The sequence below is a fragment of the Prionailurus bengalensis genome, chromosome F2 (assembly GCF_016509475.1).
Source record: "Prionailurus bengalensis isolate Pbe53 chromosome F2, Fcat_Pben_1.1_paternal_pri, whole genome shotgun sequence".
Taxonomy (NCBI): Eukaryota; Metazoa; Chordata; class Mammalia; order Carnivora; family Felidae; genus Prionailurus; species Prionailurus bengalensis.
In genome coordinates, this window is record NC_057353.1 from 47,487,951 (window position 1) to 47,502,799 (window position 14,849).

The following is a 14,849-nucleotide window of genomic DNA, read 5'->3' on the forward strand; positions in this document are numbered from 1 at the left end:
CAGTCGGAAGAGCGTGTGACTTGATCTTGGGGGTCGTGAGTTCAAGCCCCATGGTGGGTATAGAGATTACTTAAAATCTTGAAAAAAATAAAAAAGAAATGGGGAGGTCAGCGACAAAAGAGACAGCTAAAAGTGGAATGTGAACGCCTCTAGAAAGGAGGTTAAGAAGGTGGGGAAAAGGTAGGTATTGCATTGTCTTAAAATATTACATTATCTTGAAAAAGTGTGTATGCTTATATTGTGGTTAAAAACGAAGAACAAAATTTTGTAATTCACTTGCTGAGCGTGAAACACGGAACAACCAAACCTTGTCTCATAATGTAATTCTCAGGAAATATCTGACCCATAAAGGTTAAAACAGAAGTTGCGTATCATCTCTGGCAACCTAGTATTAACTTGAAATAAAATAGGATATGCCTTCCATGCCCTCTTTATTTTTACTATTCATATGTATGGACTGGATTTCCTGTCAGGACTTTCACAAATATTTCTTTAGGAACAGTGGTTATAAATTAAACCTTTGGTAATTGGTGTTGTTCCCAAACAGGAGAAACAGCACCACAAAAAAGTCAGTTTCATCCTGAACTGTTTCCATAGCAACCATATTAAGCTGGAAGGATAAAGCACCTTTGTAGTCGCTGCTTCTATTGAATTACAATGTAAATGTTGATGCCTGCCTGGGAACGTCAAATGACAACAGGCTTACAGAAGGGGTTCAGTGGTTGTTTGCAGCTCTGGAATCCCAGACTAGAGTTGCCATCGAAGAGGCAGGCCTGGGCCATCTTGGCGTCTATTCACCCCAAATCTCCTCACCCCATCAAAACCACGCCACTAGCCATCTGCCCAGCTCATGAAAGGATGCTCACCTATGTGAAAATCTGTAATCTACCTGGTATCTTTTACACATCGGGACACGGAAAGTGTTTGCTCTGGATAAGAATGTTAAAAATGCAATTACACAACAGACTCGGCAATCTTTGTGTTTTTTCCCCCCTCGGCGCAGAAAGTAAACTTCAGTCCCTCACTCTTCCGACAATGTCAAAAGTCCTCTTCAAGTGTGTGTTAAAAGCCCTGCGGTTGTGCTGCCCATTTGATTCCGGTTCGGCTGGCCTGGGGTACCTGGGTTCAGCTCTCCTTTAGGCCTTCCGTTCGACCCACAATCCCTAGTGGTGGCAAGTGTTTCTTTTTTTTCCTGCCCCCTCCCCCCCCCCCGCCCCCACGCGGCCGGCCTCCGGGAAGAAGGAAAGCGTGGCGTGAAGCCTACTCCTAGCAAATGACCCTCAGCTCCCACGGGCTGCAAACGTGCCGCCGCTCCACTCAGGTAAACTACGGAGTGAGTTACCTGCACTTGGAGAAGGGCCTTACCTGAGCGCGCCTCTGCCAATGGCAGCTCACCTGAGGGAGCTTTGCAGCCAATCACGGCGCAGCTCGTCCCTCGGGCTTGTATCCTTTAGTGAAAGAATTCAGCTCCTTGCGAGAAAGTTACCTGTGGCCGCCCAAGTCCGCCACTTTCTGCTCTGTGGCTGCCCATTGCCACCTTCCAGGAGGACTCCGCGCCGCCCGGCCGCCTCCGAGCTCGGGCCCCATGTGAGGGGCCCCCCCTTATCCCACCTTTCCGGCTAGGTGAGGGCGCGAGCGGGCGAGCGAGCGAGAGTGGTGAGGGGGGACGGAAAAGCAGAATTACCTGTAGCTCTTGTTCTGCCATCTCGGGCGCTCTCACACACCTTCACCTGCACAGACTTGAAAGTCCAGTTTCACCAGAGGCTGAGGCTCCAGGAAAAGGGGAGCGAGTTCATTGGATCAAACATGTCACAAGAGTCGGACAAGTAAGTGGATCACACGCGCCGGCTGCTGCTACTACCACTTTGGGCTGATGGCAACTGGTTTGTTATGTTTTGGTTTTTGTTTTTTAAGTTGCTATTGTTGGTTTTTTTTTTCTTTCTTTTTTCTTTTTCTTTTTGGTGTATCCAGACTTCTCCAGATTGTGTTTCTACCCTGGTTAAGGGGAGAAACCCTACAAGAATGTGAATGTTTAATACCCCTTTGGGCCTTGATAGTCAAAGTAGGTGTTCCTCTTTTCTTCCTCCCTTGCGAATGGTCTCACCTCCCGTCTCCCGGGGCGAATACTTGCATATTGACAGAGGTTTTGGTAGATGAGGGCGGGAGGCCTGTTATTCCCCCCTCTCTTTAGTTGCTCCTGCCGCTTCAGGCTGCTAAGGCCATTTGGAAATTCAGCCGAGTTCCTACGAGGTGTGCAAAGGGCCTGCGAGAAGAGCGGGTCTTGGCCGCTTTTGTGTGCGCGCAACAAAGAGCCTTTATCCTGGCGCAGAAACGGCCATCTTCCCGCACTGGGGCAGGAGAGTGCGTGTGTGCGCGCCCGCGTGTGCGCCCCTGGGCCGGGGCGAGGCGCGGGGTCGCGGGGCTCCAGCCCCCGCCCCGTCCCCCTCCCCCACGCTCCCGCGGTGTTTGGCCGCCTCCCGCAGGTGCGGGAGGACCGGGCCCTACGGAAATGAGGGGAATTGATTTGAGGCCCCGATGTTGCACTTCCGTGGGGCGGGAAAGGCCGCCTGCGACTTGATTCACCCACGTCCGGACGGCGTGTGCACGCCCCTGCGAGCCCCGGGCCCTGGCGCGGCCAGCCGGGCCCTGGCGCTCCACGCCGGCGGCCGCCACCTCTGGGGTGGCTGGCGGGGCAGCGAGGAGGGCGCCGGGCCTTCCTGGGGGGCTCGGAGGGCGCGGGGCGGCGGGGCCCGGCTTCCCGCGCCTCGAAGGCAGGGCGGGCAAGCGCGTCCTTTCCGTCCGGGACGGGAACTCTGGGCTCGCCCGGGATCGGCGGCCTGCGCGGCCCGCGCCGCGGGTAGCCGGGCCCCGGGCCCGGGTCCAGTCGCGTCCAGGCGGCCTCCCGCAGGCCTGGCCCCCGCCTCGGGGACGGCTTTGTGCTTAGCAGGGGGAGGTGGGGCCGAGGGCGGGAGCGGGAGGGAGCCGGAGGTGGGTCCCGCGGCCTTTCTTGGGATTAAGTGGCGACACTCCCTTCCCCCTCTCGGGCGCGTCCCTGGCTGGGAACTGGCTGAGTCCTCTTGGAAGTGCCTACGGGCCACCTTGCTGCCTGGTAACTTTGCTCTGGTGTCGTGGCCACCCCAAGGAGACCTTCCTGAGGGTGTCTCCGCCGGGGCCAGGGCGCCGGGACGCCGTCGGACCCTTTCCTGACGTGGCCCGGGGCCAGTCCCAAACTGACGGACCCTGAGTGGGCGACAGGAATGCCCGGAGGACCTGTCCAGAGGTGGAGGGGCGGGCCATCTTCAAAGTAAAGCCGCTGGTAGAGTAGGCGTATCGAACAACACAGGCTGTCACGCTTAAAAATAAAAAATAAGCAAAACCCAAAACAACAACAACAACAAAACCCTGCCAGATATTGGTACCGCTTTACCCACCAACGAAAAGCGGGCCGCTGGCTACACAGCGGACGGGAAGAACTGCTGGAAACAAACGCTGGAAGAGGGTAGGAGTGGGGGTAGGGATAGGAAGGTGTGTGATTGTAGGAGTATTGCCCACCCCACCCCCGCCACGTTTTGTCTGTAGCCTCTGAGAAGTCACTCCTCGAGCTTGAAAACTCCAGTAGCCAGGAGTCGGAGATGACAGCAGAACTTTTTGGATTGTTTTGATCTTCGTGTCAAAAAATGGTTGCAAATCGGAAAAGACTTACTGCAGTTCCTTAATTAAATCACACGATTAACATTTGGTTGCACTGCTTAGTTTTGTATTACAACCTGACTCAAAATGAGTTCCTACTGAAAACGGGTCGATGTTTCTTTTGCCCTGTTGGACCTAGCGCCAAGAAACGATGTATTTAGTATTGAGAAAAGTTCAGCACAATGCATTACTTAATTTTTATGGGTAATAACTATTTGGGGTTACTTATATTTAAGGAAAATAGCTTTTATCTAATCCTAGTTTCCAAGACATAATTTTGTAGCCTGGGAAAAGTAATACTAATAAGAACGATACCCATAAGAAACTGCTGCAGCCCAATTGCCTCTCTTTGCCTGGGCTATTGAGAAATTGCTTGAAATTAATAAACGATCCTTGGGATCAATTTTGGGAACTATAGCCTTTGTTTTCTTAATGTCCTCCTCTAGCGGAGGACCGGCAGGGGTGGGTCCCGGATTCGCCGGCCTGAAGTTTATGCCTTTGTGTGTGTTAGTTACGTGGGGTCGGGGTGTGGGCGCTAAGAAAAAGGACAGAAGAGCGAGTTACTGGGGCTTCCTGCTATACAGCAAGCAGAGTCCTGGAGCCTGAGCTTCATCGGCTTCATGGGAAAACCACGTAGGAGGCATGTTTTCTAGAAGTAACCTAAAAGAATACACACAGGATATTTTCCCATAAGCCCCATCAAAGTGTAGGTAATCTTTTGGTTAGCAGAGGAAGATAATTCCAGCTAGCAAGTCTGAACTGAAGTAGCATCATCTTTTTTATGGTTGTGGACTTTTCAGATTGAACCGTTCTGCTTTTTATGTTCTGTAATGTTGATGCTATCACTAATTAAAACAAAGTATTTTTAGGACAGCTTGTCTTTGTACACATTTGAAGATTCTCTGTTCCCTCTTAAATTTTATGAAGATTTATGATCTTTGTCAACAAGCTTGTGTATTCTAGCAAGGCAATGATAGGTTTAGAAACTTTTTTTGCTGCCAAAACATACAAAATATATTGAGGATATAATATTATATATATATGTATATAATTTTGATATCCACAGGTATTTTTCATTACACAAATGTTTTCTGATTACCAGCTATTTGCAACACATTCAGATAGGCATTATAAGAGAATAAAAAGATGTGTAAAGATGAGCCACGTCCTCCAGGGGCTTACACTCTCGTGGAAGGTGAGACGTGAGCAGACATAATTGTAATTAAGGCAAGACCTGGTAAGTGCCTAAAAAAAATCACAAAGAAAATATAATAATGTATTATCAGATCATGGTATATCAATCCTCCTTCCAACTCACCTCGTTTTTGTCTAGGACAATTACTTTTAGGCATTCAATGTGGTTTAAGGAGTCTGGCCATTATTCCAGAAAAGAAACAGAAATTGCTCAAAGTTATAGACATCTCATGTGGTATAAACTTTCAAGTAATGGGATAAAACATTTTAATTAATTTTTTACTCCTTAGTTTTATACATGCATGTTTGTTTCCATTTGGCTATATAAAATGTATTTTAGGATCATAAACATTAAGTAATCATATCTTCCTCAAACCACTAAAAACCATTCATTTATTTGACAAATACATTTATTTGAGTGCCAGGCGTTGATCCTGGCATTGAGACCCACTAGTGAATAGAACAGAGTCCTTGCCCTCATGATGCTTACATTCTAGTGGGGGGAAAAACAGACCATCAATCAAGAAGGAATACATAACAAAATAGAGGTTGATAAGTGATAAGGAGGAAAGCAAAGCAGACCGAAGAGATTAAGAATAATGGGAGTTATTTTATATAAGGTGGTCAGGGATGGCCTCTCTGATGAGATGCACTGGAGATACCTGGGTCAAGAGTACAGGTCCATGGAAGAGCAAGTGCAAAGGCCCTGAGGTAGGAGAGTCCTTGGCATATTCAGAAAGGAGCCCGTAAATCAGCGAGGTAGAGAGATAATGGTAATGAAGTAAACTAACAATTCTCTCCTTCATAGTCCAGATATCTGTATATTTAAAAATAGGCAGGGGCGCCTGGGTGGCGCAGTCGGTTAAGCGTCCGACTTCAGCCAGGTCACGATCTCGCGGTCCGTGAGTTCGAGCCCCGCGTCGGGCTCTGGGCTGATGGCTCAGAGCCTGGAGCCTGTTTCCGATTCTGTGTCTCCCTCTCTCTCTGCCCCTCCCCCGTTCATGCTCTGTCTCGCTCTGTCCCAAAAATAAATAAAAAACGTTGAAAAAAAAAATAAAAATAGGCAATTATAAATGGTTCTGGCAATGGAGAGGTGAGTAAATAATAAGCTAATAGCATCAGCCTTATCTCTTTCCCCAAGTAGCACCAGTTTAATGGTTAAGCTCTAGTGTTCTCTTCCCTACAATGGATTAAATTCTATATACTCCTTAATTTAGAGATGAATAAGTTCACATATCCTAGAAGATTCCTGGAAACTGGAACAGAAGAAGAGGGACCAAGGACAGCTGGTGCTTGCTCTCTCACCCTGCTTTCCTGCCTTCCTCTTGCCCTAATCCGGTGCAAACTTGTATCCTTTAGGAAACAAGATTTATCCACTGTGTTTGGAAGTGAGACACTCCAGTCTGCTTTGGTTAGCTTGGTAGCTTCAATGAAGTAAACTAATATACAGGCAAAATTAACATATTGAAAAATAAGAAAATGCTAGACAATAAGAATTTGGATTGACTTAAAAAAAAGTTACATTACATGTGTGCCTAATAAATACACTATTGTCTTTATGTATATTGTGTTTAATAATAGAAATCTCTGAGAAATCCTTTAAATCATTGCTTTCCAAACTCATCTGATTACAAAAATATCACCTGAGGCATTTGGTAAAACTACAGATTGCTGGGTCCCACCCCCTAGCTATGGAATCAGAGGGGCCAGGGCATCTGAATTTAAAAATTGTCCCAGGTATATTTTATGTACATTTATGATAGTGTCAGTTAGTGAAATAATGCTTTAAGTGAGTACTCACATTACTTTAATAAATTCAGTATATATATATATATATATATATATATATATTTCAGTATATATATATACAAATATATATGCATATATATACACACATATATACACACACACACACATATATATATATATATACACACACACACACACACTCAGGTGTATATCCACTGTGTCAGTGAAATGAAACCTGGGAGCTTTATTTTACATTCTTTGAGCTACCCTGTTTAAGCAACTTCTGATACAATTTCAATTTGGTTTAAGAATTCTTTGGCCCCCTGTCAATTTTGTTTGCTTCCGTTGCTTTGCTGAAGTGCCCCTTCTGGAAGAATGGGATCCTTTTGACAGGCCATATATTTCCAGAGCTGCTGAGGACCTCATTTGGAGTGATGTCACCCATGTGGGTCTCTGCCAGGTTTGTAGCCAAGTGTCAAGCTCAGATTTTAGGCTGGAGCCTACTCACCAGGGAGTTAGGTTAGAGTTAGAAGGTCAACCTTGACCTTCTGCACTTTCACATTAGAACCTGAAACTAGTGCACCTTTTTCTAGGGATAGTCATTGAATTTAGAATCTATTCGGTAGCACAAGGTCAAAGATAACAAGTTAGAATCTGATGTTGCTCCTGGTGAAATGATTTAATGGGATGATGGTTGCAGTTTCACTTCTAGGGCTAAGGGTAGCTTTAAGTATTACCTGATAAGATGGTAGTATACTGTCTATTGTCCTGTAAATAGGTCCTGTTTTAAACTGACCACCAGGATCAGGCCACCCAAATGGGCCCAGTGCCCTCTGGTTCAAGGAGGATTAGAGTAAGTGCTGGAGCAGTTGATGAAGCACTATATCTAGCAATTTCTATTAGACTCTGCAGTCAAAAGGAGAATTTAAACAAGTAGTCCGCTAAGTCCAACATACGTAGGCACATTTAAATAATAATACTCAGTAACCTAAGAAGTATTTGTTTGAAATCTATAGATAATTTTAAAAAGATTATTATTTTGATGTTAGGTTTTTATTTATTTATTTTTTTAAATTTTTTTTTTCAACGTTTTTTATTTATTTTTGGGACAGAGCGAGACAGAGCATGAACGGGGGAGGGGCAGAGAGAGAGGGAGACACAGAATCGGAAACAGGCTCCAGGCTCTGAGCCATCAGCCCAGAGCCCGACGCGGGGCTCGAACTCACGGACTGCGAGATCGTGACCTGGCTGAAGTCGGACGCTTAACCGACTGCGCCACCCAGGCGCCCCGAGGTTTTTAAATCTACTTAAAATTTTTTAAATATTTATTTACTTATTTATTAATTTTTTTTTTTTTGAGAGAGAGAGAGAGAGAGAGACAGAGAGATAGAGTGCAAACAGAGGAGGGACAGAGAGAGAGGGAGACACAGAATCCAAAAGCAGGCTCCAGGCTCTGAGCTGTCAGCACAGAGCCCGAAGCGGGGCTCAAACCCATGATCTGGGAGATCATGACCTGAACTGAAGTCAGTTGCTCAACCGACTGAGCCACCCAGGTGCCCCTAAATCTACTTTTTAAAAAGGCTTAGGTAGCTCAAGCAAATGCTTTGGTTCCTCTTTGTGACTTTGATATAACTGGGCATACATTTCTCGTTAAAAAATGAACAGTTGGGATAAAGAGTATTTTCCCTCTTATTTCCTCCTCCCTAGTCTGAGCCAAACATGTACCCCTTCCTTCCCTCCCTTCCTTCCTTTCTTCCTTAATCTGTCTGCTGATACTGCTTTCTTGACTGTTTTTTTCCTCTTATAGTACTTGGTGGAAATGGACACATGTCTAGCTTCTATGCATTGAGATACATGTGAATCTGATTTTAGGTACTATTTTAGTCAGTGAACTTTACTGCATTCTCTTAGCATTCACATGGAGCATAGCATCCCAACCTTGTACCTGAGCCAAGAGTTAAGAAGATGGTGGTAGAAATGATGTTGCCTTATTTAAGTCAACTAAGTTTAACCTTGGAAAATGTTTACTTTTGAGTTATTCTTAGCATAAGAGAAACCTTATCCTAAGTCACTTAGAGTCGCCACTCATGATCCCTGGCTTCGTATCAGGGTGTGGACCTTCTCTTCCTTTTCAAAAGGGATTCAAGGATTCCTGCTCAATTATAACAACTAAGTCTAAGCTAAAATTGAGCAGTGATTGGTTTGGCAAACTTGTTCAGGAAAAATTCCTTAGCAAGCAGCAACAGGTTGAATAGGAATTTTTAGTTTGGCCCGGGAGGACTAGTGGTTGCTCAGTAACAACAACATGTACCTGGGAGTCCCTCAGACAGCTTCACAAGTCTTCAAATTGAGGCCCCCAAAGTTCGGGTTAACCTTCTTCTCCACCTGGCCTGCATATTTCCATCCTTTAGAGAAGTCCCAACTCCTTGGTTCAAATCTGTGTATCCATCCATCCATCCATCCATCCATCCATCCATCCATCCATCACTAGGAAATTATATTTTATGCTGCAAGTCTTTTAATGGTAAATAGTAAAAAGGACTGGACTAAAATGGATTAAATGGGATAGAAACAAGAAAGTATCTATCTCTTTGAGGATCTACCTCCCAACCCCCACCCGACCCATTTTTAGTAGGAAGAGGATCAAACAGTGTTTAACTTGATGTGTTTTGGTGACTACCAGGATTAAAGTAACATTATTTCTAAAAACAGCATGTTTAGAATTGCTATATACAACACCATACAAGTACTCATTTTTAGAGTTCTTTGGAGACTCCTGGAAAAGCTGGTACATTTCAGGGGATTTCAATGTACATTTCAACAATAAGTAGGGTTATGGAGATTGTTTATGCATTTGAATGGGCATTCAGTGGAAAGCAATGGCTGCAGGGATGAAGAGCCTTATTTTACTTTGTAATGAACATGGCAATGAACTTTGTGGGGAGCACTTTTAAAGCGATCTGACTTCACATTCACTCGCAAGGAAATGCTTCCTTTACAAGTGTGAATGCAGACACCCTCCAGAGTAGAAAAAGACAGCAAGATTTGCTTGCTGTTTCTCCTTACTTTGGTGCCCGCCTTTCATCTGAACGCTGGATGTACAAGTATAGCTTACCACCCCCCCTCCTTCCCGCCCCCACCCCTTGCCACAGTCTTTTTTTTTTTTAAGGTCTCTGAATTCAGACTGGAGTTTTAGAAAAGACAAGTGCAGTAAACGCAGTAAAGAGAGGAAGAGAAAGAGAGCAGGAAGAAACTGTTCTTTAGTCACTGTTAGAGTTGCCAGCATTTTCTTAGTAGGAGGAAAGTTGCTGCGCTACCTGGCTGAGGTTTACTGTGGGATGGCGTGTGGCTATTTATCCTTCTGGGGAATTGATACTGACTTTAACCTGAAGCCTGGAATCCTAGAGCTAGGGAGGGCTGTAGAAATCACATAGGGCATGTGAGTACCCAAGATAGGATTTGGAGCTAAAAGTTTGGTGTAAGAAGTAAAGTGCCATACACTCTTAATTCTGGGTTGCATGTTGAGGTTGTAAGTATGGGTTGAAAATTGGACATTTTGATTAATTTGAAAAAAATATGCTGGCTTTTTGGGGAAGGGAGATTGGGAACAGGGGAGGCATTGCCTATTTACTTTTTAAAATAGGAACATGAATACATGAAATGCCTGTTTAAGGTTCTGATAGTATTAGTGTGAGTTAGAATGGACTTTCCTTCCCACACTCACCCCAAATCATTGTTTTTAGTTCTCAGTTCAGTGAGCCCCATAAAATAACTGCTTTCTGTACTTCTTGTATCTAACTTTTCGAAGAAGCGCAAGGAACAAAGGTAGCTCTTTTTTGCCTCTTTCCTGAATTGCCAATAAGATAATTAACACAAGATCCGAGAACTCTTTTTTCATTATTTTTCATCTGTAAAATAAAATTGAAATAAATGAGCCCTGAGGATAATACCTGCTGCAAAATTCTGAGTCTCAGTTTTCTCCCTGCAGAGGGTTCTGGGCTGGTGGCGACTCACAGAAACTCTAAAGGGTGTTAGCAAGATAGGAAAGTACTGGGCACAATGGGACTTGCTTCCACTCCGAAACCACCCTCACCCCTTTAGCAGAATAAAAGGTGGTCTGACTAAGATGACAAAGACATCCAGCAGGTGGGAGAAATTCAGAGGGACACATGGAATTCAGATGGGCAGGTAGGAAGTAAAATCAGTGGTTTACCTAGAGGAGCCCCGCACAGCTTCGCTAGAATGGTAGATAAAAGGTACAAGAAAATCAGATAAAAAGAGCTGGTAGGTACTCTGAGAACTCTTTCCAGAGAGAGTCTAGGAAGTGGGTTACCCTGGGCAGGTTTGAGTGAGAATGAGGCAATATCAGAACAGATGGAACATTGAGTAAAATGTAGTAAGCTGAGAACCTTAAGCTAATTGGGAGAACCTCTCTCTCCCTTCCCTCCCCCTCCCCCTCCCCCTCCCCCCTCCCCCTCCCCTCCCCCTCCCTCCTCCCCCTCCCCTCCCCCTCCCTCCTCCCCCTCCCCTCCCCCTCCCTCCTCCCCCTCCTCCCCTCCTCCCCTCCTCCCCTCCTCCCCTCCTCCCCTCCTCCCCTCCTCCCCCTCCTCCCCTCCTCCCCCTCCTCCCCTCCTCCCCTCCTCCCCCTCTTCCCCCTCCTCCCCTCCTCCCCCTCTTCCCCCTCCTCCCCCTCTTCCCCCTTCTCCTTTTTTCTTCCTTTTTCTTCTCCTCTTCTCCTCCTCTTCCCTACTCCTTTTCCTCCTAACAAATATAATTCAGGGACACCTATTGCCAGACAATATTACCAAGCCAGTAGTTTAGTCAGTGTTCAGGAAAGGTATTAAATAATAGAAGGATAAGAATAGTATCTGTGGTTTCACTTCAATTATTAGGTAATATATTATTTCACATCAGGCATATATAATGACCATTCATTTAGGTCTGGAATAAAATCTCCTCTGGTATCCTATTGTGTGGTATGTAGGATATAAGGTCTCTGAAGTCAATTTTCTCAGAAGTCAGTAACTGCTAACCAGGACAAAATGGATAATGGATTGTAGCTCTTGGAAGATTTTCATGTTGGAGGACTTTTTCTAGGTTACAAGTCCCTTTACATACATTTTTCTTCCTCTGCAGACCACGATTTTTTTTTTTTTTTAGCTGCTTTGGAGTCTTGGTGTCTCCTTTTAAAAATATGTGTATCTTACATATCTTTGAAAGCATTTTAATAAAGGACAGATGCTTCAATAGAAATATGGTCAAAGAACATGAGTAGATAATGCACAAAAGTTATAAAAAAAACTGGGTTTGAGGAAAATACCTTTCTAGGAGGATTATAAATTATTGTAAACTTTCTGGAAGGCAGTGTGGTAAAACCGTTTGAAATGCGCCTACTTGTTGACAGGACACCTGGATTCCAGTTGTAGGGATTTGTCTTAAAGAAATAATCAAGGCTATTAATTGTAGCATTATTTTTGAAAGCAAAACATCAGAAAATCCCTCTAGCGCCTAGCTCCAAAGGATTGGTTTCTGTGCTCGGTGAGATGGTGCGATTCTCTGCGAGCATAATAAATCCTATTAAGAAAAACATTTAATGGCAGGAGAAAATGTTCATGACGTATTGTGTTGGAAGGTTTACAGACAGAGAAAATAAAGCATCAATAATAATAGCAGTAACCCCACAATAGGTTAACAGTGGTTTGCTCTCTGGAGAAATTATAGATACTACTGTCTCTTACTTGTCTTTCTAGTTTGCTTTAGTGAGCTTGCACTGCTTTTGTGATCAAAGAGACAAATGTAAAGGTTACATTGTAAAATAGTCATTCCACCAGGGAGACATTTGAAAATAACGCTTACCTAGTCTACACAATGGAAAAGCCCGCCTGCTTGCTTGTTCCCGGTAGCATTTATCTGCTCCCCCCCCCCCACCCCCCCAAGAAGTCCCTGCCTCTCAGTACACTTCCCTGCTGCTATGCCTCCCTCACCTGTAGCTTTGTTGGGTTTATGTCTCAACAACCTTGTATTTTTGGATTTGCCCAATTATCGGCTTCCAGCTATTTTTCAAAATAGAACAAATGGGTGTAGGAGTTTCCAACCCTCGTATAATTTGAAGCTGGGGAATGACTAAGAAGGAGAGAAACTCCTTCCACTCAGTAGGCTGTAGGTACCTGCATGGTTTCCCTTGGAGAAAATTCTCTGTAGAGGAGGCAGCCTTGACTCAGACTCTGCCTGAGTGTTCTTGGGAGAGACTTGGTGATGAGCCCAGTTGTTTTTAAGCTATAGCAGGAACACGGAGAGCACAGAATATGACTTCCTTTAAAAATAAAAAGCAGTTGTCGGCAAGTTTGAGTTTCTGTTACTTTTTAACGACAATTTATTTTTTTCCACAATTTATTTTTTTCCATAACGTAGACTTGCATTTTCCCTGGAGGGCCGAGCGAGTGACTCATCTACCTGCTTCTACAAGCTGGTACATAGATCATGCCAGACGGGCGCTGGAGTCTGTTAGTTAAGCTGTATGAGATTGCATCACTGGATTTCCTGCAGGCTCTTTAATGGAGTCTTTGTAGAAAATATGAAATTATTTGCTTATCAACATACCCGAGAGCATCCACAGTAGGGAACAAAAAGTACACAATATGAACTTGAGGGAGAAAATGGCCTTACAGAATCACTGCAGTTGCCAAACTTCTGTCAAGGAAAGAAAAAAAAAAAAAAAAAAAAAAAAAAGGACGGGGGTGGGGGGGTGGGGGTGGGGGGTGGGGGAAGGGTGGAGGGAGTTTTTTTGAAAATGGAAATGAAGTCTGTAAATAGGAGCAAACCAAAGCAATGTTTGGCTATGGGAATCAACACAAGAGTTTGAAACAGAAACCCATGGTAAGTATATCTTTTGGTTGTGGATTCAAAAGTGAAATTTGCAATTGCCCCTTTCTCTCCCATGCCTACCTGGTTTCCCCTCCCCCATATGTTCCTTCTTGTAGTGCAGAAATTCATCAGACCTCAAATACTGTATCTTGCATTTTCAAAAATCGTTATATTCTTTGAATGTTCAAAGTCTAAATAAAAGCACCTATTCTTACAGGACTTGTGGGAGCCAGGAGCGAAGGGCTACAGTTTGTCTTTTTATTCGTATTTGTTGTCAATTTTAGTAAACAGCCTAACCGGTGTGGTTTGTATTCTGTTCAGCCACGTGAAACCACAAATTTGCTTTTTGAATTTGCCCGCAAATCTCGGTACACGATTCATTGATCACTTCTAGTATCCTGAGGTTGAAATAGACTGGGGTAGTGATTGTTTCTCTCTTTCCTCATTTAAAAGACCCGTATGCTTTTTTTGTCTTCCTGATCCTTCCTAAACAATGAAATACCTGTGTGGTAGATACCTGGGATACATTTAATTACAAGTTGCAAGTTTTTCTATTGCAGCATACCCATGCTTGGCCAGGTGAAAATTGAGCACGCCACTGAGAGCTTTTTGGACTAACTAGATTTTGTTGTTGTTGCACCAGTATTCCTGGACTATGGAGGCAATTGAAAGGTTATGATTCTTGAGATTTTTATTGTACTGACCCTAGGCTGGACAATTTTGTAAATCACTGTTTTGCAGCCTTTCTGCACGATAGGCTAAACTGCTTCGAAGGCCATCTCCCAGGCTGACTTTCATCGTAACTATTTTATAGTGCACTTCTGCATTTTCATGTGTGTGTGTGTGTGTTTTTATGCGCCATTTTGGGTGGAGACTTTCTGATTATGAACATAATATATGGTCATTAGGAAAAACTGGAAACTAGAGAAAGTTACAGAGGAAAAATCATTCATAATTCCAGGATCCTAACACTGTATATTTTCTTACAGTGTCTAGTAAGTGCCTGCATATGAATGTGGTTATAAAAGAATATATAAATTATTATCTGCCCTTTTTACAACATTCATGCCATTCAGGGCTTTCCATTTAATGCTCTATTATTAGCATTTTACTTGTTTCTTAAGTATTCTACATAACACTTAAAGATGAAATCAGCCATCTTCTATTTTTATTTAGGCTGTTTTTACTTTTTCATGCTTGTATATAAATCTTTGTATCTCTGGCTATTACTTCAGAATAGGTTTCTGGAAGTATAAAAATGAAAAGACATAAATATTTTTAGGTTCTTGATTTGTAATTTGAAAATGACCGCTAGAAAGAGTGTAAAACAGCCTTTTCTTCCTACAGTGGTG

The 14,849-nt window shown here is 44.0% G+C and overlaps 1 protein-coding gene across 2 annotated transcripts in view; it reads left to right on the top strand.

The window, feature by feature from the left end:
* The first annotated feature begins 1,455 nt into the window (after positions 1–1,455).
* GRHL2 (grainyhead like transcription factor 2) overlaps positions 1,456–14,849 on the top strand; it is a 172,886-nt gene continuing 159,492 nt past the window's right edge. For both annotated transcript variants that reach the window (XM_043601492.1, XM_043601493.1), the window contains exon 1: positions 1,456–1,826. In XM_043601492.1, the coding sequence (XP_043457427.1) occupies positions 1,807–1,826 (20 nt within the window). In that variant the 5' untranslated portion in view covers positions 1,456–1,806. The remainder of the gene's footprint in view (positions 1,827–14,849) is intronic.